The sequence below is a fragment of the Ambystoma mexicanum genome, chromosome 2p (genome assembly GCF_040938575.1).
Source record: "Ambystoma mexicanum isolate Mex_15411 chromosome 2p, UKY_AmexF1_1, whole genome shotgun sequence".
Taxonomy (NCBI): domain Eukaryota; kingdom Metazoa; phylum Chordata; class Amphibia; order Caudata; family Ambystomatidae; genus Ambystoma; species Ambystoma mexicanum.
The window spans coordinates 744,525,200-744,552,904 of NC_090923.1; the positions used below are offsets into that span (position 1 = coordinate 744,525,200).

Consider the following 27,705-nt stretch of genomic DNA (forward strand, 5'->3'; position numbering starts at 1 on the left):
CTCTCTCTCTTTCCTCGTAGGACTTACCCCCTTCTCGAAGACTTTACACAGACTTCCCGAATCTCTCAACTCCATACCCGGAGTAAGTTAATCATAGCTTTTCGTATCAACAACAGACTATCGAAAGTGGAGAAAACTCACCTCTCCTTTCTTTCGTCCAGGACCAGCTTCGTCTGCACCGGATCTTTTGAAGGGAAGCTGGCTGATTCATCCCGAAGGTCTACAGTATCCCGTCACAACAACACAGGGTTTTTCTTCCCCGGAGGGTTTTCCCTGGGGACTGTGGTTCCTCCGCAGCTGAAGCTAACGGCTGGGAGGGAGCAGGGTTTCCCGGGAAGCCTTCACTATCTGCCTTGTTGCTGATACGGAGTCCGCCCGCTGCTCAGGTTAGTGAACTGCATAATTGTTCTGTCTCATATTGGACGCATTGTAATAGTGACAAGGTTACACACTGATTCTTAAAACCATTAGCATCCCACCGCTGCCACATGTGTAAAGACTGGAGGGGGTATCTGTACTCCTGCCCTCTATGTGGCAGAGTAGAAGCACAGAACACCCCAGCCAAGGTTCGCTATTGGGTAGTGAAGGACGAGCAACCAAGGCCTAATCACTCAGGAGGTGATGCAGGCTGGTTCTTAAGTACAGTGTTGTTCCCAAGCTCCCCACAAAAGAATGTCCACACACGTTATGTGCTAACACAGTTCTTTATATAAAAATAATGTTATATATATATATATATATATATACACACAATCAATAACACCCTTTGAACTTTGGCAGATCTAATATGCTAAATATATGCACAATGTCTAGGTGGTACCATGACTATTGACTCCTTTAAAATGCACCAACTGCGGATAGTTCTAATGGCATACAAATCAAACGGTAATATGTATCAGCATAGGACATACGAAGGAAGACAAGTTAGATAAAAAGGGTTCTCTACCTACTGAGACACAGTCCTGTGTGAGGATCCCCCCACCTGCCCAACCTGTAATAAAGTGTATTAACAAGCCCAGACCAATTATGTTTAAATAGTCATTTCCTGGTAAAAATGTTCAACTACCCCAATGCACCTGGGTTAGAAGAGTTTTTTCGAAGGGTCGTCGACGGATCCTTCGTCAGTGGACTCCCTTTAAATCAAGAGCCACGGGTTGTCAGGATTCCGCCAAAGAAATTTGAACACTGTCATCGAGACAGCAGCTTTGATCTTTGCGGTGTTAGTCGCTGATCGATCGTGGACGTCCTGCGTAGATGAGGCGTGCAGTGCACTTCGATGACAGAGTTTGGTGCCGCAAAGAGGACTCAGTGACGAACGGGCGTTGGCGATCGGGACTGGAACACGGGCTGGACTTCTGATCTTACCTCATCAGCATCTGAGGACTTCAGGTGCCGGGAAACCCACCAGCGGACTTTCCTCGGTCGTCTGCGACCTTGACTTTCTCCGGCGGGACAAAGGGGCAGAAGGCGATGAGAAGGGGGCCCTTCAATTCAATGGGCCTCGTTACACGTTGTGCGGTAAAAAAATGGCATTTACCGGCTTGGCGCTATTAGTGTTTACGCCCTCGCAAGAGGGCGCTAATTGCATACCATTACGAGTACGTGGACACGAGCATAGCGCCATGCCGGTAATGACCCTACCGCCATGCCGTAAAAGTCCCCAAAAAGTCCCTTACTGGCATCGACCAAAGTGCTAATAGCACCTCCGCCCTCACGCTACATGCAATTTGCGGTCACCGCTATCAGCGGTCACCGCTATCAGCGGTCACCGTTAAAAAGCGGAACCGGAAATAGCGTCATCGCACAGGAACGGGAAAGAGCACGGCGGCCATCTTTAAAAACACAATCCATTGCCATCCTCTGCATCCAGGACCTCTTTCCAGGAAACTCGAACACAAATTCATCCCGGATAGCCCGAAGATGCCCAAGGCCGTGAAAAAAGCTGCTGATCGCCAGCGAAAAGAAAAATTCAGCAATGAGGAGCTGATCATGCTCACTGAGACACTTGCGGCAAATGCCAATGTAGTCTTCAGCAATGACATGCGGCGGGAGACCCTCCTCAAGAAAAAGGCCATCTGGGCAGAGGTTGCCCACAAAGTCAGTGCGTTGGGCACCACCACCCGCACAGTCAAGGACTGCCGTAAGAGGTGGGACGACCTCCGGGTCCATGTCAGAAACGTACTGTCAGTGAATCGCAAGCTGGCAATGGGCACAGGAGGTGGCACCGATTCCCCTCTGAAACTCCGGGAGTGGGAGGAGACCTGCACCTCAACAATTGCTGTGGAATCGGTAGAGGGTGTTGGAGACATGGAGCATGGTGTGGCCACTTCATCCGATGGAGGTGAGTGTATACATCAAACAATGCACAGTGAAGGGTGAGGGGCCCCCCAAATATGTGTCCATATTCAGGCCACGGATCCAGCCACAAACATACATGCATGCATCACCACATACACGTGCAACACAGACCCATTCATGCATGACCCACCCGAATCCCCATTACCGGAATCCAAAATAAAGAGGCCCCAATGCATAGAGAGGCATGGCATAAACATTCTGCATAAGGCACGTTGAACCATAAACAATGATATTCCCTATTTTTGCCCCCTACAGGATCACAGACAGACACTGAAGACCCACGCACTGCGACACCTGCTCCCCCAGCAACGAAAAAGCCCAGGAGAGATGAGAAAGGGGACACCGCCACCACCTCAAGGGGAACCTGGAGGAGTGTTCAGCAGCAGAGGGCCAAAGGCAGCAAGAGCACCAGTTCTACGCAGCCTGAGGCCATGGCTGCTGCAATTGTTGCACCCACGGCAGTGTGTCCCATTACATGTGAAACCAGCACGGAGGGCACGCACTCTGCTGCCACCAGTTCAACTGGTGAGGCAGCAGCCACTGCACCGCTTTCGGACGAGGAGGAGGCAATTGACGTTCTGGATCGAAGCCAGACCCCCAGGCCAACACGGTCCATTGAGCCAAGCCCAAGGCCATCATCAGGATCAGGTAGCCATGGATCATCAGCCACCCACACCGTGGAAGGGGCATGGAGCCCTCAGGTGTCCTCACCTGATGTCAGAGGCATGGACCAGGGCGCAGCAGCCACCCCAACAGCTCGTAGCATGCAACATGACCTTGCATCCATCAGCCAGAGGCAGGTAGAAATCACTGCGCTGGTTGGGCAGCATGTGGCCGAGGCAACCCGTCTGAGGGATGACCTCCGTATGTATGCAAGCCAGACAAGGGAGGGCATGGAGGCCTGCACAAACAGGATTTGCGAGGAAATGGCCAACTCAGGCAGGCCATGACACGTATTGCGGACGCCATTGAGCGCCAATACCCACCCCCAACACAGGATCAACCGGGTACCTCCTCCTCTGCGAGTTCCCGGCACACAAGCCCCCTGCGCCGCTCTCTGCGCAACTTGAGGCGCACGACATTCCAACCACCCAATGGCGGAGGAGGCACTGAGGATTAGGGCCAACAAGGACTAGGTGGCACATGTGGAGCAGGACACGTACACAATATAAGGCTCACATGGGGGTGTTGTGGGGGGAGGGGGGAAAGGGTGTTTTTGGGAGTGTTGTGGGGGGAGGGGGGAAAGGGTGTTTTTGGGAGTGTTGTGGAGGGAGGGGGGAAAGGGTGTTTTTGGGGGTGTTGTGGGGGGGGGGAGGTTGTTTGCACAGTTGGGGCCATGCACTTTTTGTTCACATTCTGATCACAATACACTGTTGAGAAGTTGAAACACAGGCTTGGTCTTCATCATTGTGTATGTGTACTTTATTGGGGAGAGGGTCCTTTGTGGGCCTCACCACATGCATTAGGGCAACAATACCCATCTCCATCCATAATAGTTCGCCCTAGTAGCTCATAAAATTTGATACATCACATGCTGACGCACATCGTGTCCCTCCTGGCCATCGCCTCTTGCACGTCCTGGCGGACCATTTCACCCATCCTCATCCCCATCAACATCATCCTCATCTGGTGGTTGCATGTCAATGTCAGGTGGCATAGGGACATTCCGTCTGATGCACATTTTGTGCTGCATTACACATGCCATGGTTATCTTCGGCACTTTGTCATGGCCGTACAGGAGAGCCTCACCCGGCCCGCTTAGGCACCAGAGCTGTGTTTTCGAAAGGCCAATTGCCTGCTCTATCACGACGCGGGTACGGGTATGTGCAATATTGTAGTCCTCTTCCTGCTGGTTCTGTGGGTTCCGTACAGGGGTTAGGAGCCACCTCTTCAGGGGATAGACGGCGTTGCCTGTATGGGGTGAAGAATGGGTACCTGTTACCGGTCACCTCTGGTGCGGCCTGTACATGTCACACAAATCGTCTTTGCATTGTGATTGAAAATCACAACTACCAGCGTGCATGCAGACGATCTGCGTGACTGCAATGTGCAAAGCTGAGCTCGACCATAAGTGGACATGCCCGAATCATGCCTCCGACAATAATAGAAATGTCCTGGGTGAGGCCAGGTCTCAGGTGTCCCTGGGTCCAGGCAAATATAGTACCACACTGCCAGTGTACTGCCATTCCGACATCCATGTTGCCATGCTGTGAAGCATCACTTCAGTGGTGCTATAGGTGTGTGGTTCGATGCTATGGATAGGGGTGATCCCTTTGCATGCATTCAAGGGCACATTGCTGTATTGATGTTGTACTGCCCTAATTCTGTATGACTGTCTTGACGGCATGTTGCTGATTTGTGTATTATGTGGTGTGGCATGATGTGCAATGTGGGTGTGGATGGATGTGTAATCTTTTGAAACATGGATTTTTTTCAATGTTGTGCAGCTTCAAATTGCATGTGGTGTCTTCTCAAGTACATTGTGGCCTTGCCTGATGGACATTAGTGTACATATGTATGTCCATTTGTCCTACGCACGACAGTCAACACCCAGTTGGAGTATGTATCTCTCCACCCCAATCACACTGCCATGTGCATGCCCTGCTACTCACCAAGTTGCCACGAACGTTGTCCGGCTTGTCGCTCCATGTTGCGTGGTATGGTTGAGTTCTGCAGGACCATTGAATCATGGGTTAATCCGGGATATCTGGCACAACAATGTGTGATTATCTTGTTTGCGTCACATGCCATTTTGACAATGATGGAGTGGAATTGTTTTCTGTTTCGGTAGACTACTTCATTGTGATGTCGGACCACCAATTCCACATGGGTACAGTCGATGGCCCCGATGCTACTTGGGATGCCTGCCAGTGAATTGAAGGCAACTTTAGTGTTTGCGATCTCCTGGGCAGTCCGTGGCAGGAATATGTGTTCATGTGCAAGCTTCAGGAGGGCATCGAGTACCTGGTTCAGCGTGCGTGAGAATACTGGTTGTGAGATGCCATTCATCTGCCCCACAGTATGCTGCTAGGAGCCTGGGGCCAGGAAGTGGAGCACAGTCACCACCTTTAGTAGATAGGGGGATTGCAGTTCTGATGTCTATGAGGCTCACAATGTCGTCTTGTATCTTATCCACGATGCTGGTGATGGTATCCCCGTCCAGGGTATGTATCTGCTGAGGTGTTAGGTTAAATGGACTGGCTTGGATCCTGGGGATTGTTGGCTGCCTCTGTGGTATTTCTGGGTGCCCTGGTGGTGCTTGCTGCGCCTGTCTTGCCCTCCTCATACTCCTCCTGCGTCTCCTCTGTGCTGCCTGTTGTTGTTGGTGCTGCATTGCAATCATGTCCTCCAGCCCATGTAATGCTGCTAGTATTGGAACCATCTTGGTGTGGGAGGGGGTGTGGTGTGCTCTTTTGTGCTGCCAGTCTCCATTGCCTCCACCTGTGCTGATTGTGCCCACCTGTGGCAGATGGGAACACTGCTCAGGTCTCTTTACGGGTGGTTCGCGATGCCGGTATTAGCGCCATGCCGGTAAGGGGTTTTTGGGTCTTTACCATGCCGCTATTGCCATGTCCGCATGGCTTGTAATGGCGTGCTATTAGCGCCATGTCGCTATTTCTGACCTGGGGGTCGCGTGCCCACGGACTTGCCGCTATTAGTGGCACCGTACTTACCGGTTCCGCTAATAGCGGTAAGTCTGGGTCGTAATTGGCTAGGGAATTTAGCGGTACCGGTAATCCCTTACCGGTACCGTTATTCCCTTACCGCACAACGTGTAATGGGGCCCAATGTTCTTAGGCAAAATGGAGCACTGCGGCTCCGGTTGTCACAACCGCTGGGTTCTGGCGGTTATGGAAGAGGTGGAAACATGGCGGTCGTCAGACCGTGCCGCCACGTTGTGCTCACTAGCGCTGTTTACGTTCTAGTCCTTTCCAACATGGCCGCCGCTGTGTGTACTTGTCTGTTCACGCTCGGCGGTTCGGCGCGTTGCAACTTCTGAATTCCTCTTCGTTGCGTGCGCTCCACAGTTCTCTCGCTTAGCGGAGTTCTGCTCCTATCCTATAATCCTCCCGTTGTCCTCTCTCTCTCATACCGGTGCTCCTTCTTGTACTCGGGCACGGTTGCTCTCCTCCCTTCTTTTCCTCTTACCTTACTTGTTATAGTTCCTCTCTGGCCTCCCCCCCTGCTCTACCTTCATTGCCTCTTCCTACCGTCAGTTTTGCCGGTATCCGCATTCCAGCTGGCTTTGGATATTCCTCTCGTTCCGCACCATCGGATACCAACACTCCAAAGGGGTTTTTGTGCCGTTAGGCTTTTCCCCTTGCCGCACTTGTCTGTCGCGGGGGGGGGAGTCCCTGCGAATTCATTCCCAAAGGGTCGTGGTGGCTTCCTCCCGAGGCAGACCCTATCTACACAAGGAGAGGAGGACTTTTACTCGTCGACCTCGTGGAAGAAAGTTGGACTTCTCGTCTTCATCAGGTGAGGAGGAAGGGGAATTAAAAGACTCTCAGGGTTTGAGTGGGGTGGACCACATCACTGACAACCCTGCTGATACACCCACAGCGTCAGACGTTGTTGATAGCTTGCAACGCCAAGATACAGACATGGCAACTCCCCAGCAACTTCAAGAATTGGTCGCGGCGGTACAAAACTTAAACCTGGAAGTTCAAGCACTTCAAACTGCAAATACCGCTCTCCAACAGAGAGTCACCGCCAGAGAACAGCAAGTCACTGATTTACCGCCTTTGCCTCTGGTGTCGGGAAAATTTGACGGATCTGAGAAAAAAGTCAAAGAATTCTTGGAGGCTTGTAGTATTCATTTTACATTCAGACAGAACACCTTTTCCTCTGATCATGCCAAAGTGGGGTTTATGATCACTCACATGACTGGAAATGCCCTAGCTTGGGCTACCCCTCTGGTGTCCCGGTCCGACCCAGTATTACAGGACTATGTAGCATTCAAAGATCTTCTCAAGCAGGCATTTCTTCGCACTGAAAGCGCTCACCAGGCTAGTGAAGACCTGTTGGATGTACGTCAGGGTGTTTCTGACCTACTCACTTACATATCCTCCTTCAAAAGACTAGCTGCTGAAGCCGGCTGGCAAGAAGAGGCTCAATATACCATCTTCAGGAGAGGTTTGCGCGAAGAGCTAAAGGACGAGCTCGCTAGAATCCCTCGCCCTGATTCTTTCTCCGATCTCATAAAAGCAGTGGTACGAATAGACTTTCGCTTGTCTGAAAGGAGAAGTGAAAAGAGAAAGAACCGTAACGTCAGTTCCTACCCCGAGACTCACCCATCGACCTCCTCACCTGCCGCTCGTCCATCCACCCGGGAAGAACCTATGCAGATAGGAACAACCAGATCGCCCTTGACTGCTGAAGAAAAGAAAAGGAGAAGAGAAGGCAACCTGTGTCTATACTGTGGCTCCTCCACTCATCTCTTGAGAGACTGCCCAGATGTACCTCCCAGACGTTCGGGAAACGAACGCCCTCGGTAGTTGGTAGGACGGACTACCGAGGGGCTTATCTCAGTTCCTATGTAACACTTTCCGTTACTTCTGCTCAATCCTCGGAGGACCAACGTCTTATGGTGTTATCCGTCCAGCTTCAGTTCAGAGGAAAGGAAATAGAGACCCTGGCCCTGTTGGATTGTGGAGCAGCCGGTAACTTCCTGGACACCCTATGGGCCGACAAGATAGGCCTTCGTAGGATAGCCAAGAAGGTCGACCAGAAGGTAGAGGGTGTAGATGGTACCCCTCTGTGCTCCGGCCTCATTACCCATACCACAGAGGAAGTACGAGTATCCATTTAACAACACACTGAAGTACTGAACTTCGACATAATCCGAGCAGCTCATTTCCCAGTCATTTTGGGGATTGGATGGCTCCGACGACACAACCCTACCATCGATTGGTCGGCTAATCTCCTAAGTTTTCATTCGGCCTTCTGCCAGGAGAAGTGTCTTCCAGGACCCTTGTTCGAAAGTGTCAAGATGGGGTGTGCCCCAGAGAGGAGCACGATCCACTGTATCCCAAACAGTTTCCAGGAGTACGCCACGGTGTTCCAAGACCAACAACCTATGGAACTTCCTCCTCACAGACCGGAGGACTGTAGGATAGACTTAGTCCCTCAGGCTCTGGTTCCGTTTTGTAGGATGTATCCCCTTTCAATGTCGGAAAAAGAAGTCCTTAGACGTTACTTAGATGACAACTTAGCCAATGGGCTTATCCGACCGTCCAGATCACCAGCGGGAGCATCTTTATTCTTCATTCCAAAGAGGGACTCCAAAGACCTAAGACCTTGTATCGATTACCGAGGGCTCAATCAACTTACCATCAAGGACCGGTACCCTATGCCCATCATCGCTGAGATCCTAGAGGCCGTCCAAGGTTCGGTAGTGTTTTCCAAACTTGACCTACGGAATGCCTATCATTTGCTCCGCATAAGAACTGGTGACGAATGGAAGACGGCTTTCCGCACTCCCTATGGACTGTTCGAATATCAAGTAATGCCGTTCGGATTGGTCAACGCTCCCTCAATCTTTCAAAGGTTTATGGACCGTATATTTTCGGATCTCTTGGGTCAAAATACCGTTGTCTATTTAGACGATATTCTGGTTTACTCCCGTCAACCCGAAGAACATACCCGTCATGTGAAGGAAGTATTACGCAGGCTGCAACATCATCATTTACTAGTCAAGCCGGAAAAGTGTGCTTTCGCTAAGTCCTCTGTCTCCTATTTGGGCTTCATCTTGTCCAGCGAGGGAATCGCCATGGATCCTAAGAAGGTCGAAGCTATACTAGACTGGCCCTCCCCTTCATCGGTTAAAGAGATCCAAAGATTTTTGGGTCTGGCCAACTTTTACCGGAAGTTTATTCCCGAATTCTCCCGACTCACCCTGCCCATCACCTCCTTACTGAAGAAAGCCTCCAGGCCATTTCAATGGTCCAGGGAAGCCGAAGAGAGTTTCATCTGCCTGAAAAAAAGGTTCTGTTCAGCCCCCATACTGAGACAGCCGGACCAACTGCTCCCCTTTATTCTTGAGACTGATGCCTCTGCGGGTGCGGTTGGCGCCGTTCTTCTACAAACAAATCAGGGTCGAGAACATCCCATCGCCTATTACTCTAAGACCCTCAACCCTAGCCAACAGAACTACTCCGTGATAGAAAAAGAACTTTTAGCCATGAAACTGGCTTGTCTTGAATGGAGACATCTTCTCCAAGGAAGCTTACACCCGTTCCTAATACGGACTGATCACAAGAACCTACAGATCCTACGCCAACAAGAGTGCTATAACACCAGACAAGCCCGATGGGCACATTTTTTTGCACAATTCCATTTTCTCATAACATACATACCCGGAACCCAAAACCAGGTTGCGGACGCATTATCTCGCAGAGATGAGGCCTCCCTGGGATACGAGAAAGAACTCATGTTTCCCCATATCAAGATCATTTCCGCCGTATCGTCTTTCCTGGAAAAAGTGAGAGAAAGTTCTCTTTCCCCTGAAGAAACACTCCTGCAAGTGGGGGGGACTCCGGTGGATCTGAGGGACGGTCTGTACTTCTCTCGAGGAAGGCTTATCCTTCCTTCACAGGACCTCAGAATACAAGCTCTCCAGTGGTGCCACGACTCAAGGGTAGCCGGGCATAGAGGTTTACGAGGGACCCTGGAATTACTGCAGAGATCTTTTTACTGGCCCGGTATGCGAGCCGACACTCAGGCATACATCCAGACCTGTCTTATCTGTATGCAAAACAAGCATTCCACACAAAGTCCCCTTGGCCTGCTTCAACAAGACCCGATTCCTCCAGGCCCCTGGAAGCACATATCTACAGATTTCATCGTAGACCTACCTAATTCCCAGGGCTGTACCTGTATTATGGTAACTGTGGACTCCTTCTCGAAGTTGGCTCATTTTTCCCCCTTACCCAGAATACCTTCGGCCTCCCTTATGGCGGAAGTCTTCATGAAAGATATCTTCAGATTACATGGTCTCCCCAAAAAGATCGTGTCTGACCGTGGGAGCCAATACACCTCAAAGTTCTGGACAGCCTTGTGCAGACTGCTGGGTATCGAAAGGGCTCTATCTTCTGGGTTTCACCCACAGACCAACGGACAGACAGAAAGGCTAAACGGTACTCTTGAGCAGTATTTGAGGTGTTTCATCAACCAACAACAGGACAACTGGGTGTCCCTCTTACCAACAGCTGAGTTTTCTTATAACAATTCAGTACACAGCGCACTGGGAATCAGCCCTTTCTTTTGTACGTATGGGTACCATCCTAAATCCATAGTACCTACCTTCTGGACTGAGACTCCCATACCATCCTTGGAACACTCTTTGTCTAGATTAAAGGAAGCCCATAACACCGCCAACCAAAGTCTTCTAAAGGCCAATACCCGTAACAAACTACAAGCGGATAAACACCGGAGACCTGTACCGGAGTGGAAAAGAGGATCTAAAGTCATGCTATCCACTAAGTTTTTACCCCGCTGGGTACGCCCTTCTAAACTATCCCCCCGATTTATTGGTCCCTTCGATGTTCTATCCAGGATCAATCCAGTGGCTTATCGCCTCAAACTGCCTAACAGTCTTAGTCGCATACATCCGACCTTTCATGCCTCTCAATTACGTCCCTTCAAATCAGGGAACAGGAAACAGAATACCCCCAGTCTCCCTACTTTGCCTGCTCCCATCTCGGAAGAATACGAGGTCTCCCATATCCGGGATTCACGTTATCGCAGAGGTCGCCTTGAATATCTTATTCATTGGAAGGGGTATCCTTCCTCAGAAGATACCTGGGAACCTAGGATCCATGTACATGCTCCCCTCTTGCTACGTCAGTTTCACAGATTACATCCCGGCAAGCCGGGGGGAACCCGACTTCGAGGGGGGCATACTGTCACAACCGCTGGGTTCTGGCGGTTATGGAAGAGGTGGAAACATGGCGGTCGTCAGACCGTGCCGCCACGTTGTGCTCACTAGCGCTGTTTACGTTCTAGTCCTTTCCAACATGGCCGCCGCTGTGTGTACTTGTCTGTTCACGCTCGGCGGTTCGGCGCGTTGCAACTTCTGAATTCCTCTTCGTTGCGTGCGCTCCACAGTTCTCTCGCTTAGCGGAGTTCCGCTCCTATCCTATAATCCTCCCGTTGTCCTCTCTCTCTCATACCGGTGCTCCTTCTTGTACTCGGGCACGGTTGCTCTCCTCCCTTCTTTTCCTCTTACCTTACTTGTTATAGTTCCTCTCTGGCCTCCCCCCCTGCTCTACCTTCATTGCCTCTTCCTACCGTCAGTTTTGCCGGTATCCGCATTCCAGCTGGCTTTGGATATTCCTCTCGTTCCGCACCATCGGATACCAACACTCCAAAGGGGTTTTTGTGCCGTTAGGCTTTTCCCCTTGCCGCACTTGTCTGTCGCGGGGGGGGAGTCCCCGCGAATTCATTCCCAAAGGGTCGCGGTGGCTTCCTCCCGAGGCAGACCCTATCTACACAAGGAGAGGAGGACTTTTACTCGTCGACCTCGTGGAAGAAAGTTGGACTTCTCGTCTTCATCAGGTGAGGAGGAAGGGGAATTAAAAGACTCTCAGGGTTTGAGTGGGGTGGACCACATCACTGACAACCCTGCTGATACACCCACAGCGTCAGACGTTGTTGATACCGGTCGACGAGCAGCATGCGTCAAGCTGTCCCCACTTCTGGGCAACATGACTCGGACGGCTGACGGCCTCGATGTCCTGGTGCTTTACTTCAAGGTTTCTCTGCAGACCCCGTCTCAGGTCGACAGCCTTTTGGGATTGGCTTCCAGGGTGCCTCGATGAAGATCAGCTTTTGCACGATGTTCCCGCTTAACTCGGGGAGAGGTCTCCTAGCCAGGTCCTCTCTTGGATCAGTCCTCGACAGCCTTTGGATTTTCGTTGACTGAAAGCAGCAGCAAACCTTCTTCCAGCTGGGCTTTAAGGATAAGCAGCTTCAAGTTTCAACTTCAGCTTCTGAACAAAATGCATTTCCAGCATCACACCCATGACCATGTTGAAAACCTTTGGGGCCGATTTGAGGCCGAATGGGCAAACCCTGAACTGGATATGCTCTCTTCCTACTGTGAACCTCAGGAATTGCCTGTACAGTTTCAGGATCAGACTATTGAAACAGGCCATCCTGCAGGTCCAATGATGCTATAGAGTCCTTGTCCTATACCAGGGTGTTGATGCTCTGCAGACATTGCATCTTGAAATATTGTGTTAGTACAAAGGGGTTCCAGCTTTCAGATCTTCGATGAGTCTGAATTTCCGGACTGCTTGGGCACTAGAAGCATTATGGCATATATTAACTTTCCCTTCATATGGATGATTGTCTTGATAACTATGTCGGCAGTTCGCAGAATGCTTGTTGCATTGCCATCGCCTCTGTGGAGTGGTGTCTAAATGGTGCCTGGTGGGTGTGGGGGGGATACAAAGTTGATCTTTTAACTCCAGTGTACTGGCCTTTCTGACCAGGCATCGCCATAAAGCCAGGTCCATTGGGTCCAGTGCAGCAAACAACCCCCAACAGGACTTCTGGTGTTTTCAAAGAGGAAGATGCCTGGATTGCCATTTCTGCCCCATAGTGGGGCGTCCCAGAGTGCTTGGTCTTGCACAGTTAGATCTTGCAGAACAAAGACATGGGTCTGGGTTCCAACTTCCTAACGAGCTTTCCTGCATATTTGTCAGCTTTGAAGACACAACGGGCCATGTCTTCAAGCATGCCCCTAAATAGCATTAGTTCTTCAAAGGGAATCATCATTGCTGTGTTCTTTTGGTGAGAATCTGTCCTCCAATCCTTGATATGCAGGTGCTGTCTTCCAGTGACTATAAGCCCATGGGCATTGCAGCTGTCTTCACTCTGTGATAGGCACGGTCTGACAAAAAACTCCTCTTAGGTCCTGACTGCCTGCAAAACCGGAATGGGATCCGAGCCAACTTCGACCGCCTTTGCTGCTGACTTCAACTCTCCCAGGGCTGTTTCTGCTATGTAAGAGGAGTAGGCGCCAGATGAGGACCCACATATGCTTTCCTTAGCACGCTGCTTTCCTTTCTGGTGTGTTTTTATAGTTACTTCTGGCAACATTGAAGACCTCGCTACCAGGTTTGGGAGGATCTCATCCATCTGAATCGATTGCGGAATTGACTTCTCGTCCACATTCAGGGAATAAAGTTCAGCCGGAAATCTGGGAGCTGATGTCTTGTCTGTTTTTTTCCATTTCCTGAGGATGTCCTCCTTTATTTCTGTGATTAAGGGAAGCCCAACCTTTAGGGTGTCACCGCAGGAGCTTCAGAATTTGGGAATCCTATGTAGGGAGCTACCTGGACAAGGACATTGAACACGGAGTCCTTGTCCAGGCATTTGTCCTTAAAGTCCTCACTGGGTGAGGAAGGGGAGCCCTCTGCTCTCGAGGATTCTGATGGACCAGAGGAGGGAGAAATACGCCTGTGTGTGTGTGTCCTCTAATACCTTCCTCTTTCAGGGCTTTTTTTGAAGATTTCCAAGAGCCTCTGTTCATAAACCTTATCCCGTCACCTCCACTTATGAGATCTAACAGGTGAAGAATAGGGAGACCTAGGCTCCACATTGTGCCTTTTCTCTTTATGCTTCCCCATTAAAGGCTTTGCACAGTAGAAGGAACCTGCCCACTCAAAGTTGCTAAATACACAGGGGAGGAATTGCACCATTCTTGATCTCCTCGTTGTTTAAATAAAAACAGTCCCCATGAAGCCCTTCCTGCAGCAAACTGGTTGCCCAGCAACACAAGCCACGCTAACAAGGACCCCTCCTTTGGTTGCCCAATCACTCACCCCCACTACCTCTCTTGGCCCTCTTCCTGCTCCCACCTGTAGTGAGGCTAAAAACCTTGGGGTCATCTTCGACTCCACACTCTCCTTCTCTCCTCACATCTCTGACGTGTCTAAGAAGTCACACTACCAGCTGCAACCCCTCAGAGGTATTCTTCCTTTCCTCTCCTTCCCCCAGAAGCTCACTGTCTCCAGAACTCTAGTTCTCTGTACGCTGGACTACTGAAATAGCCTCTTTCTAAATCTGCCTTCCTCTCTGCCCTCTGCAACTCATCCAAAACAGGACTGCGAGACTTGTCCTAGCCCTCAACCCCAAGGATCGTATCTGTCCAGGACTGTAATCTCTGCACTGGCTCCCATTAAATTCAAAACCGTCTGCATTGTCTACAAGGTCTTTTGGGGCCTGGGGCCTCAATACCTTCAACTCTATGTTCGTAAATATCTTCCTTCTCGAGCTCTTCACTCATCCACCAACTCCCTCAGGGTCAGTCGCTCCTCCAAGCAACAAGTTGGTGGTAGATCTATTTCTTCGGCTGGGTCCTCCCTCTGGAACAGTCTCCCTGCCTCTCTGAAACTTGAGGAGAACCATCTCCCGTTCCAGAAGCACCTCAAGACCTTCCTCTTTGCTTCTGCTTTCTCTCCACTGCTGGACTTCTATCTGAAACTGAAACTGCACTGGTCACCTGGCCAACCTCAGATGTCAGGCCCAGGTCCCCTCCCCGCCAGTTGCACACCTGCACTGCCGCCCTGGGAACCCTTGCACTCAGGGGCTGTTTCTGTATCCCTACAGTCCGCTACCAGCACTTGACGTCTGCACTTACCCTAGCACTTGCCACCAGCTGGCCGCACTTTTTATTTATTGGTTTTTATTTATTTTTACTGTTGATCCCATGTACTGCACCGCCCCCTCCGCTTCACACTTGTCCCCTCCCCCTCCACTTGCGCTAGCTCAATGTCACCTGGCCTATTAAGATCGCTGTCTCCGTCTTCCCTGTTCCCCCTCCCTTGCCTCGAAACACTGGTGTATAGGCGTTATAAATGCCATTTCATATGATAGGTTATTTATAATGCACCTAATACCCAGAGGTTTCTAAGAGCGGATCTGGGGATCGAACCTGTGTTGCTCTGTGACAGCTTGCTTCCAAGGCAAGAATGTTGCCCCTGAGCTATCCTCCCGAGACCCGAGATAGCTGCGCCCAGACCTGTCTAGTCTCAGAGTTCCACCCGAAGAGTCCAGGGTTTCCACATTCTTCTCTGGGGAAGAGCGTGGAGTATTTGGGATTTGTGGCTGCCCAGCAATTCCACCCACACCTCCATGTAATTGGCTACAGACTGCTAGTGGCCAATCACATGGAGGTGTGGGCAGGGACACAGTATAGCAGGCAAATCCCACCCATATCTGGTGTAACACTGTAGTGTTTGCCTTCTATTTAAAAAGTGGGCAGGGCGTGTGGGAAAAAGTGGACAGGGGCTTTTGAGGAAGTGGGCGGGGTATCAAGTGACACAAATCTCCAGTTTTTAAAAATTTAAATGTAGGTAGATCTGCCTGTGCCCATCACAGAATCGGCTTGGTCTTCTGGTGCCCTGTTGTCACTGAGGCCCCACCTTTCCTGGGCTGAATGCCTTCTCAACTGGAGCACACTCGCCCATACATGCCATCCCGCCTGATTTAGGCAGGAGACTCCAGACTTTTTTTGCAGTACAAAATATTGCACATTTTCATGTTCTCTCGTCTAAAATAATTCCAGCCCCACAATGGGAACATTTACGTCTCCCAATTTCTCTGACGAAATCTCTCTTCCAGGCATACCTGTCTAATTTGTAGATGAGAAATAGGAGGAATGACGTTACTGACGCCACATCCACTGTTCAGCAAGACTCTGACAACTTTTTTTTACAACCCCCTAAACCTGTATGAGCAGGATGTCACTCAATACTTTCTCTCCACCCACACCTACATGTGATTGGCCCTAGCTCTCAGTTTGTAGTTAATAACATTGAGGAGTGGGCAAAATTTCTCAGACGGCCGGAAATCCCAGAGACTTCACGCTCTTCCCCAAAGCGCATAAAAACCCAGAGTCTCCGGGATAAACTCGTAGACTAGGCAGGTATGCTCCCAGTAGCGTCAGAATAGTGGCATGTATGCCTCGCCCGTTGAAGAATGTGGCCGCCCTAGAATGGCCAGGAAGGAAGGTGGTGGAAACACTTCCCACAGGATCCCTGGCAGAGGCAGTGAGCTTTTTTAAACTGTTGGTGGTAGGAAGAGGAATATTATGCACTGCAGGGAAGAGGGCCATGCAGAAAGAAGAATAAAACGTGACCTTGGGTTCCTGACAAGAGGTAAGGTAAGCCATAGGCAAGAACTCATAGGTAAGTACTGGGACGAGGAAGAGGTATGCGGAGGTCATGTTTTGTACTTTATGGAGAAGAAATGGATATGCAACCAAAATACTGGCGTATGATATTTATTTTCATTCTTTACTCATTTGTATCCATAAAATTGATGCTTTGTTCAGAATTGTGTCCGTTTAGTTGAGCGTAGTGTGCGTATCGACAAGGTGGTCAAGTTGACGCGCCAAATCGTATACACACCTAACATGGCCGCCTCCCACTTTGCATACATCCGCCCCGCCCCCCGCAGCTGCACGTCAAGACAGTAGACACCAACTCTATTAACGCAAAATAGCCACGCATCTTTCACTGTGATAATGAACACACATGTATGCAAGAAGTGCATATTTGAAGAACAGAAAACGCACGATGACATCAGTTGGATGTATTCTGAAACATTGACCTATGATCCGGCACAATATCAGAACCGCGCTGGATTGTGGGATACAACGGGGCATTCCGTCATGTTCACAAGACCCTTTGCATTGTGGGACACAGCGGGCCGATGCCGTGCCTTTCCCCTCCCCCATCCTACTTATAACTATCTCCGCTTGGCGCGCGGAAGAACAAATTTCCTGTTAGAGCCGAGAGAAGAAAGAAGCAGCAAGCAAACATACACGAGGTAAAAAAGGAACCTTCAAGAAGTGGGCGATACGTCGGGGTTTCTTCGTCGGAAGAAGAATCGTATAATAATTGTGCCTTTAGAAAAACGGGTAAACAAAATAAAGGGGTGATAAGAGAAATCCGTGGAGAAAAAAGGGAGCTGTAACTAACGACAAGAGCCGGAAGCTGTTCCTGTAAGGAAAGGACTTTCCTGCCTTTTCACGGCGACCTCCGGTACTTGCCGACCACGTGTTCCCGAATCCCGATGCTAACCGGTAGGGTTGTATATTCATAACCTTGTTTATCGGTGGCGAGGGGAGGGGTCACGGTTTTCTGCCTCGCGCAGACAGCAACGGCCATAGCAGTCCGCGTTTGGAAACGCCTTCTGACCGCGCAAAGCTCCGATTGGTTCAGGACGGAAGTCATTCGTGCTTGATTGGCTGTTGAGACAGCCTGTCTATCCGCTAACGGGACGTCCGCCCCTTTCGTCTATCCAGTTGGCTAGACGGAACAACTTCCTCTGATTCGACTGTAGAGTTGGCTATCAAAAGGTAGGTGGTGTTAACGCGGCTTAGGTTACGTCATCGGGGAATGCGTGATCGTAGTGTTAGAAGGGTTTTTCAGGACGTAGTGAAATAAAAATAAAAAACGGACTGCTGAATTTCTTAATCCTGGAAATGACGAAATACTTGGTAGAGGAGCGGTATAATTAATATCTCAGATCATGTAATGTAAATGTGCGCGTGTACCCCTGTAGGCATATAAGGGATGTTTAAAGCATCGGTCTACCCGTGGCCTTTTTTCTGATTTAATGTACATTCTAGCCTTTGAGCTTGCACAGTATTTTGCGACGGACTTAAAAAGGAAAAATTCACGCGTTCTGTTGTGGCGAAGAAGCGAATAAACGCCGAGTAAAGGCATTTGCAAAACAAACTAGTGCCGCTGGGTCCGGTCACCACCTTTTTTATTTCTGACCACCTTTTTATTTCCGACAATGTAAAGTGTTGGGCTTTAACAACTTGGGTGTTTGTAGTGGTGAATAACACAATTTGTGACACTATCAAACTACTCACTTTTTATGCAATAGTGTGGTCGTATATATCTACTTGGAAAGGCGTTGGTGTTTTAAGTAAAATGGCAGGGATCGGACCGTTGAACGTTTTAACAAGTTGGCGCATTCAACTCTCCTTACGCTCTACAAATCTGTGGTTGAGATGCAGCAGTTACTTATTAAACTTCATTGGTTCTACTGTTCCTCGTTACGGTTCTTAAAACTCACGTTTATCTACAGCACTCCTAGTTCCACCCTTCCTCGGAGTAGCACGATGGAACTAGGAGTGTTGTAGATTCCATTTGATTCATCGTTTCATGTCCTCGTTTTTCCCAGCTCTAACCTTTTATGTACACCAACATTTTAAGATTGGAGTTGGTATATTGTTGGGGCAGAACTTATGGTGTTCATTTGCTGGATTTCTTTAGGTATAAACTAAAGCTTCTCTAGGAACATTGATCTTTACGTTTTCGTGCTCACCTTCCATCCTTGAGCCACCAAAGGCCGATGTCACAAAGGTGAGCCAAAGTGATGACTGGGCTTTAAGGCGTGCCTAAAATCACCATGCTTCCCGCTATCAGAATAGAACAGCATATCAGAATTGAACAGCATTTGGGACTTAATTATCTCAAGGGGCAAATCAGTCTGTAATTAATGCTCCTGGTTTTATGGTATTTATTGTTCTACACAATTTCTTCCTATTTATCCATGTTTTAGTCCTTTTTATTTGTACCCCCCATATAGTATTAGTTGTAGCTTATATTTTTGCACAACTATTTACATTACAAACACATTAGTACTTGGATGCCTATAATGGGAAGCTGCTACAGCTGCGTTCTTGCACAAGTCAATGTCACCATTTACACATAAGATGAAAAATTCACCTTAAATTGCACAGCCATTGACCAGCAATACACGATTGACCGCTTGAAGACCCAAGCAAGAGATGTGGGTTTTCCAGTTTTTATTAAAAAAATAAATACTGGATGGAGAAAGTGATTGTCTGTATTTATCCAAAAAGTGATTTGTCTTTATTTATCCAAAAAGTGATTTGTCTTTATCAACCCTCTCTCAAAAACTGGACGAAAAAGCGTAAAGACATCCGTGCTGCAAACCCTGGCCTCCCAATTGCAGACACCCATGCCTATGGACTTCGCATCTTTACTTTCCCCTTACTCTTCCACTACCATTAATGGCGGCACGAAGTCCTCTTGGCTGGCTTTTTCTCATCTCACTATTGTATTAATGTCTACTTCACTGGTTCAAGGCCCTTAGGCAAACCTCCTTTGACCGGATCCTTCTGTCTCTCATCAACTTCCTTCCTTCTCCCTACCCCCATCCCACCTGTTCCACCACCTCTGACCATGTCCCTGTACTCCACCTCAAAAAACGTTCAAAGGCAGTGATTATCTCCACCTAGGGCCCATCAACGTATGCTCAGCCAAAACTCTGCTGACATCTGCCTTCTTCGAGACACTGATCTTAACCTACTCACTGAGACTTGGGTTCAATGCCAGCTCAGTCACCCCCCTTTGACTCTCTTACCCGACAGCTTTAAGATCGCCTCACTGGGCTGGCAATGGGATTGCCTTAATGGTCCCGAGTGGATTCCTTTTTCCATCCTACGCCCTCGGCTCTTAGTCCTTTGAAAGCCTAGTATGCAAATTGGTCAACTCTCCCTCCTCCACCCTGACCACTGCTACAATTTACTGGCCTCCATGCGCTTCCTCTTTCTCTCCGAGTGGGCTGATTTCTGTTCCTCCTTGCTCTAATCCACCTTCAACCTGTGTGATTTTATCCAATTAGACTCCAGGTGCACAGTATCCACCCTCTTCATTGACCTGCACCCCTCTATCCTTCCCCATTTTTCCTTCTGGTCAAACCCACTCTGCCGGACACACGCTGGATGCCATTGTCCACCTCTCTAGTCACTCCTCTCTGTTGGTCTCACTGCCCTTCTCCTCTCTTACCTGAGTCCCTATGGCCTTGACAACTACTCCAAAAACCATGCCAACCTCGTTCAAACATTCGCCCGATGAATTGTCAGCTGCTGCCTTCACTTCCCCCTTGGCCACCCAAATCAGACTCTACCTGTGCTCTCAGCAACCTCTATCTTTCCATTACCAACATCCTTGCCACAGTCATGAGGATCTGCCTGAAACCTGCCTCAGAGTAACACCTGGTATGACTTCGAACTTGAAGACGTAAGTGCAGGGCTGCAGAATGGAAGTGGCAAACCTCAAGTTCACCCTCTGACAAACTGGCATGCCACCTTCTCCAAAGGCATTACAGACTCTATCCGTGCCAATAAAGGGCTCACCTTCAGCATGGCATGCCACCTTCTCCAAAGGCATTACAGACTCTATCCGTGCCAATAAAGGGCTCACCTTCAGGCATGATTATCTGGCGCATCCAACAACACAGCTGACCTATTCAAAATCTGCAGGGAACTTGCCAACCAGTCCGCAGTATCCTGTGCCCGATCTCCTTCCCAGGCCCTTTGAAATGCACTCGCCAATCACTTCACCTCCAAAACCAGGGCATACTGAACAGCCATGTCACTCTTCTAACCAAATCTATGCAATCACTGCGCCAACGAAAATGTCGATGCCAATTACGGCACAGTGATCAAATACATCACTTTTCCCTTGTCCCCCACCCTGCATACCCCTATCTGACCCCCACCTACCTTTATGGTGGCACACTTCTGTGTGTGCTGTCGACTCTCTTCTATCTCTGCAGCGTCGGGTTCCTTTGCATGGGTTGGAGCAGATGCAGTGGGTTGCTTATTATTTTTTACTTGTCCCCCGCTCTGCTTGCGAACAGTAATGGGAGTCAGTATTTTTTTTCCTCCACAAAGTCGCAATGACTGGGGCGCACACAAATGAGGGCGATATTTTTGTATATTCCCATCCAACCCACCACTCCACCTCCCTCCCCTCTCACTCAGCTTCCACCCTTTCGTCCTTCGCGCCTCTCTGGAAGAAGTCACTCGAGGTGTCAACTCCATGAAGGTCTCCTCCACAGAACCATCAAAGACAACATTTCCTGTCATCGCTGATCTTTGTAACCACTCCTTTGCTACACGTTCTTTTCTATCCTCCCTCAATCACTCTCTTGTGCGCCCCCTCCTTAAAAAAAAAAAAAAAGTCAGCAGACCCTTCCTTCCCAAACTATTGCCCCATCTCCATCACCCCTTTCCTCGGGAAACTGTTTGAGAAGCTGTCTCTGCCTCAACTTAACATTAACGCTGACCTTGTTGGCTGTCTCCACAACCATCAATCTGGAATCGGAGCATCCAGAAGCACGGAAACTGCCTGTGAAGAACTGCTCACAACCCTTGATTCCAACTCCCCTGCTGTTGTCCTCCTTGATCTCTCTTCTGCATTGACATAGTGAACCATTCCATCCTCATTAAAATGCTCCATGACCCCCTTGTTATCTCGAAGCAGGCACTGGACTGGCTGACTTCCAACTGACCGCTCTTAAATCATACTCTGCACCTTCTCCTCCCCTACTTCCTTCTCATTTCCTCCTTCTCCCCCAATTTCGTGTTATGCCGACGACCCACAACTCTTCCTCAAACTTCTTTGGCCCTTGCACCATCCCTGACTGCCTCTCAGCCATCCAAGCCTGGTCTACTTCAAATGATCTCTGCCTCAATGCCAGCAAAACGGAGATCTTCCTATTGGGACCCCCTGGCACCTGACTAATTCCCTTTCCCTTTGGTCTTCTTCCATGGGCTCTCCCTCGGAAGCCAGAAACCTGACTCCTCTTCCACACCTCTCTCCTTCCTCCCTCATACTCTGGGCATTGCCAAGAAGTCCCACTTTCAGCTTTTCCTCCTGAAAGGGTCCTCACCGTTCCCCAGAGACTGTTATCTGGGCTCTGGTTTTTTCTAGGCTTGACTCCTCCTTAATCTACCTTTGTCCATGCTCCGCCCCCAGCTAATCCAGAATGACTGCAAGCGTTCTCCTTGCCCAGGGACCGCATCGCTCCAGCCCTACAAAGTCTTCACTGGCTCCTGGTCGCAGCACAGATTAAATTCAAATCCCTCTGCATCATCCACAGGGTTGTCTGGGGCCAGTGACCACTCTACCTGCAACTTTCTGACTAAATATTCCCCCTCTAGACACCTGCATTCCTCTGGCACCAACTCCTTGTTTGTAAAGTGGTTTGCTAAACAGAGGCCATGTGGTCTATTGCTTTCCTCAGCGGGCTCTCTTCTTTGGAACAGCCTCCCTCTTCGTCTTGAGCAGGGCCTCCTTTGTCTCTTATATTGGACTTAATTAACATTGTTGTAATTACATTGTCTATCATCCCCTGTCCCCTCTGTTGCCCTGTGGGCGTTTTGCAACAGTATTCGCTTTTTGTATTAGCGCCTAACAAGTGAACAACATATAAATGTATGCGTAAAAACAGACAACAGTCAACAGGGAGCCTTTTGTAATATACTGAGACTTGAATATCAATTTTTAAAATTTGTTTTTTACCATTTTGGGGTTTGCAGTCAGCCCTGCTTGTGATATTCTGCCACTGTTAATTCAGCAAATTAAAAATTGCAAGGAAACTAATATTAAACCATTTACACATCTATATTGGTGCTTCATGCTAGAATTCAAATTTCTGAAATGTGAGTAATCCAGTGTTGTGTGCACATGTGTATTTCTTCAAGCATTTTTGGTTGATACCCCTTCACCCCCACCCTTTGCATATTGCTTTTTCTCTCTGTAGCAACCATTCTCTTTTTTTCAGTTTGTTATTCTAAGGTTCATTCAACATGGCACGTACCAAGCAGACTGCCCGAAAGTCCACTGGTGGCAAAGCACCAAGGAAGCAGCTTGCCACAAAAGCTGCAAGAAAGAGCGCCCCTTCCACTGGTGGTGTGAAGAAACCTCATCGTTACAGGTACCTAAATAAGCTAGCATAGAAACATTTGTCAATTATCTCCAAATCTGTGACTTTCAATATATAGTTTGTTATTCCCTTGTATTGCTTTTTGTGGGTGCTCCCAATCCTCTCCTACTTGGTCAGACTGTCACACACCTGTCGATACCAATAACTCTATGCCTTTTGCTTCCTGGTTTGTACAAACTTCCACGTTATGCTAATGTTAAAGGGCACTTGTACTGCACGCACTATTGCCATCGGAATGGTCCCCCTGCGCAATTGAAAGGAGTGTGGAGGGGGTTAGTAGGGTATAGCGGAAATGGGTAGAGTGAGTTGTGATATCTTGTCAGCCTCAATTCAGTTTTCCACCGTTTGCTGAGCTTGGTGTGAATTTCGGGTCTGTACAATTCCCATGTGATGTTGTGTGACTGTTTGTTTTGGTGCGGTGAAGAGCGTGCGACTGCTGTGTAGGGATTTGGTTGTGTGTGTTTGAGAAGTAGATGCGGAATTTTTTTTTTTTTTTTTTTTTCTTGTTAATTTGGACTACTGAGCTTATCTGTCCATCCTGTGTGTAAGGTACTGTGTGGCAGTTTAATCGACGGGCACTGTGTAGGGTGGTGGCTTTCCTGTAACTTTGGGGGCAGTTCCAAGTTTTGCTGCCTGGTGGGAGAATGACGACCCTCCAAATCTTCTTATTGTATGGTTTTAGGTGAATGTTGCTTGATCTGAGTGGTCTTGCCAGAAGGTAGATGCTTATTTTCTTAATAGGAATTCTGCTCCTTGGCCGTGGATTGCTCTGCGTTACACACATTGTTTTGAACCTTATTCGATGTTTGATGGGTAGCCAATGTAGTATTTTTAGCGTTGGGGTGCTGTTCCCTTAGTGGTAGTCTGAGCAGGAGTCTGGCCGCTGCGTTTTGGATACGTTATAGTTTCTTTAGTAGGTGTTTCTGTATTCCAAGGGTCTGTAGTCTATTCTGGGCAGGATGAGGGAGAGGAGTGTTTTGTGGGTGAAGGAAAGGAACTGTAGGATCCTTTCTACCAGGTGCAGGGGGAAGAAACATTTATTGGTGATTGCTTTACTTGTGGTTCTAGTGTTCGTTGTCCATCAGGACTCCCAAGATGTTTTACTGTTGTCAAGGGTGTCCGTGCTGTTCTAGTTCTGTCGGCCATGGATTGTAGTAGTTGTTTTCCCCGTTTTTATTTCTTTTGCCTGGGTTGAGTTTGAGGCTGTTTGTGTTCATCCAACCATAGTTCTTGTAGAGTCTCCAGTGTTTTCTTCGTGTCTTGTATTTTGTAGATTGTGTCCTCTGCATAGTTGTAGCATGTGAAGCCGTGCTTTTAATGAGCTTGATTAGTGGAATCGGGTAGATGTTGAAGAGCATTGGAGATGAGGACCTTTAATGCGATACTCCACAAGTGGTTTCCCATGGAGTGGATTTAAAAGGTTTAAGCCACACGGTTCCTGTTAGGAATAATTTGATCCACAGTAGTGCTAGGTCAGTGATTCCTGTATCTCCCATTTTTGGTGAGTATGTCATGGTTGACTGTTGAATGCTGCAGAGAGGTCCAGATGAATCGGAGCTGAGCCTGTCAGCGTCTGAGTGCCGTTTCAGTTCCTCATGGTCTGAAGCCAACTTGTGCCTGGCCCAGCAGTTAGTGTTTTTCTGGTGTTCATTTGTTTTTCCACAGACCTAGTTTTGCTGGGTAGGGGATGTTTGAGATGGGTCTGCAGTTGGAGAGGTCTTCCACGTTGTCTGCTTTGTCCTTGAGTGGTTTGATGTACGCTGATGTGAAAACTGTGATATATTCCCTGTCGAGTGTGGTAACAGGGCAGGGTCAAACTTGTGGGCTCTGAAAGGAATGCTATCCTTTATATCGGACAGAAGGTGGACCATACATTAGTGCCAACAGAAACCACATGTTTGTGAGTGGAAAAGCAGAGGGTCAAGGGTAGGCAATATGCCCTTTCAGACCAGGTGAAAATCATAGTGATTTTACATTTGAAGATCGGCTCTATCAACCTGGTGTACCGTTGAAAGCCTAAGCTGGCCAGTTTAGCACTTAGTACGATTGAATATGGGGCCATCTCTTTTTCTTCAAGAAAGATATTTCATGAAATTGAAAGTTATTGATAAGGCAGGGTGAATTAACAAAATTGCCCATACAAGGCATTTTGAGAAGGATTGCAAGTTCTGCCTATGGCACATGTTTGTGTTTTTTGTGTAATAATGGCTAAAGTGCCTTTTGCTGCAATGAGTGTCTCTACTTGGGACCGCATCAGTAAAATGAGCAAGCATCACAAATCTTTGATCAAAGCATACACTGTGAGGGAGGGGGTCATTGAGAAGGCATAGAGCCCTAAAAATCTTGGCTTGGTAAGATAGCTTGATGATACGTTTGGCACTCAAGCAAGGGTGAGGCTTCGCTTATGGCTTTCATGGCTTGCCAGTTCCTTTTGTAGTTGCACTGCTGGTGTGCAGCTGTAGCTCTTTTGATTTTTACATGACTTGTGTGAATCTGCGGCATAATGCTAGTCCTTCCCATGTTTTATTTGATTTAAACTCTTTTGCTCTCCCTCATTTCAGACCTGGCACTGTGGCCCTTCGAGAAATCAGGAGGTACCAGAAGTCAACTGAGCTACTGATTCGCAAACTTCCTTTCCAACGCCTTGTCCGTGAAATTGCTCAGGATTTCAAGACTGATTTGAGGTTCCAGAGTGCAGCCATCGGAGCCCTACAGGTGCATAATTTCTTCGGTGCAAACATACAATATATTAGAATTCTGATGGTCGTGAAACAAAGCGCTCTCCATGACTAGTGCTACTCTTTGTGTGTGTGTATTTTTTTTCTTTTTTTTTTCCTCAATGCAGTTTTCATAATGTTTCAGAAAATCTGCAGGTTAAGTCAGTTTGTAAATTAAACAATGAGCTCCCCTGCCAGGGCAGCCGGTACTTGGATCTTACTATTCTTGCAGCGTTTGTACGCTTTACTCTAAAAACGATTGGGCATCTGGTAGCAATCGTTCACCTTGAACTCTCGGTCTACTGGATACATGACCAGTGAAATTAGTTTCAGATATACACCCAGTGTCCAGGTTCTTTTACTTTGATAGCAAGTGTTACTTCTACCCTTTTTTCTTAATTAAGGCTGGCAGATCTCAGTTCTGTAGTGAATTAAGGACCTCTTATGTTTTGCCTTGTTTGGAGCAATTGGGTAGTTCTTTGTGACCGTAGGAGTTTTGAATTGATTAACTGCATGTATTGGCCACCCCATTACCTGGAGAGGAGCAAATTGAATATGTGAAATGGTGAAGACCAGTGTCCTAGACCTGGAATCTTTTAATGTGTCTAAAATGTGCTTTTCATGCCACCTACCCACCAACGTTAATCTAAGCACTCCAATGCTATATTGCTCTTCACTGGTGCCGGGGTTCTCTGATGGGCTGGGCATATCTGTTTTTGGAGGGGAGAAAGCTATTTTAAAACAGCCCACATTCAGGAACTAGGGTTACTGGTGCAAGGTTTGCTTGGGGGAAAGGTGCAGTGCTTTTCCTTGCATCGGAGCTCCATGCCGGCCAATTTAGATGCAATTTATGCAGGTTGTCATGGTCCATATATTTTTTTTGTACTGGGGCTAAAAGTTAAATGGGTCCGATTTATTCTCCCAGCAGAGACACTGAAGCCACTTCTTTTATGGGTCTATCTTTAGGGGCAGCCTATTTTTGCTGCCGATTGGATCTTGAAATTAACACAATACTTTTTAGCAGCAATGTATTCATGGACTACTTAAACTACCAAATCGGATATGTGCAGTAAATGTGTGGTACTTAAGAACCACCTTTTTATATATGAATCCTAATATGTAATTACAATATAACTAGTTGATTTCATTTCCAATATTTTGTGGTAAATCAAGATAGTATTTAGACTGAACATTCTTGTTTTATTTCTCCCACAGGAGGCCAGTGAAGCATATCTTGTGGGCCTCTTCGAGGATACCAACCTCTGTGCTATACATGCAAAACGAGTCACCATCATGCCCAAGGACATCCAGCTGGCGCGCCGGATCCGTGGCGAGCGTGCCTAGTGTGCAACAGGCATTGTTAGCTATAAACAAGTAGTGTAGACTTTAGCTTTTTTCCTACTTTCTTGCTATAGTGATTTAGAAGCGTGTAGTCTAATGTGATTCTAAGGAAGAATGGACATTGACAGCCCCGATTTCTCCCCCGGCCCCATTTCCATGTAAACTAGAAATTTTACAATTTGGTTTTCTTTTCTTCTTAACATTCGAACTGCAACAAAATGGGTGAACTGTTTAAAACCCCTTTTTGTATGCAAATCATGGTGACAGGTGGCTAGATTTTTGCTTTCGGTTTGTAAAATACATTTAAAGTGAATGCCATTGGCCTAGTTAGCATTTCTGTTTCTGTAAATGCTTTTCCATAGGACAGGTTATATTTTGTTTTTATAATATTTCAGTGTGTTCTGGATATTGAAGTACAAGGATTGTAATTTTAAAGTTTTTCTTGTATCAAAGTGGTAATAAATACTTGTTCAAAAAAGTCTGTGCCTACCATGAGTCT

At 48.1% G+C, this 27,705-nt stretch overlaps 1 protein-coding gene across 3 annotated transcripts; it reads left to right on the plus strand.

Annotated features, from left to right (window-relative positions):
- The first annotated feature begins 17,052 nt into the window (after window positions 1–17,052).
- LOC138566744 (histone H3.3A) lies at window positions 17,053–27,616 on the plus strand. Of its 3 annotated transcripts, none has more exons than XM_069644374.1 (4): window positions 17,053–17,199; window positions 22,987–23,139; window positions 25,710–25,863; window positions 27,081–27,616. In XM_069644374.1, the coding sequence occupies exons 2-4, from the start codon at window positions 23,012–23,014 to the stop codon at window positions 27,207–27,209; spliced, it is 411 nt and encodes a 136-aa protein (XP_069500475.1). In that variant the 5' UTR covers window positions 17,053–17,199; window positions 22,987–23,011; the 3' UTR covers window positions 27,210–27,616. The 3 variants fall into 3 exon arrangements, with proteins under 3 accessions (XP_069500475.1, XP_069500477.1, XP_069500476.1); XM_069644376.1 differs by having other exon boundaries at window positions 17,143–17,455; XM_069644375.1 differs by having other exon boundaries at window positions 17,150–17,731.
- The last annotated feature ends 89 nt before the right edge of the window (window positions 27,617–27,705 follow it).

What these genes read in the sequence shown, in the direction of transcription:
- LOC138566744 (XM_069644374.1), top strand. Translation starts at nt 23,012, where the DNA reads ATGGCACGTACCAAGCAGACTGCCCGAAAGTCCACTGGTGGCAAAGCA. An exon ending in AAGAAACCTCATCGTTACAG is followed by an intron (nt 23,140 to 25,709) that starts GTACCTAAATAA and finishes CCCTCATTTCAG; the next exon opens with ACCTGGCACTGTGGCCCTTC. An exon ending in CAGCCATCGGAGCCCTACAG is followed by an intron (nt 25,864 to 27,080) that starts GTGCATAATTTC and finishes TTTCTCCCACAG; the next exon opens with GAGGCCAGTGAAGCATATCT.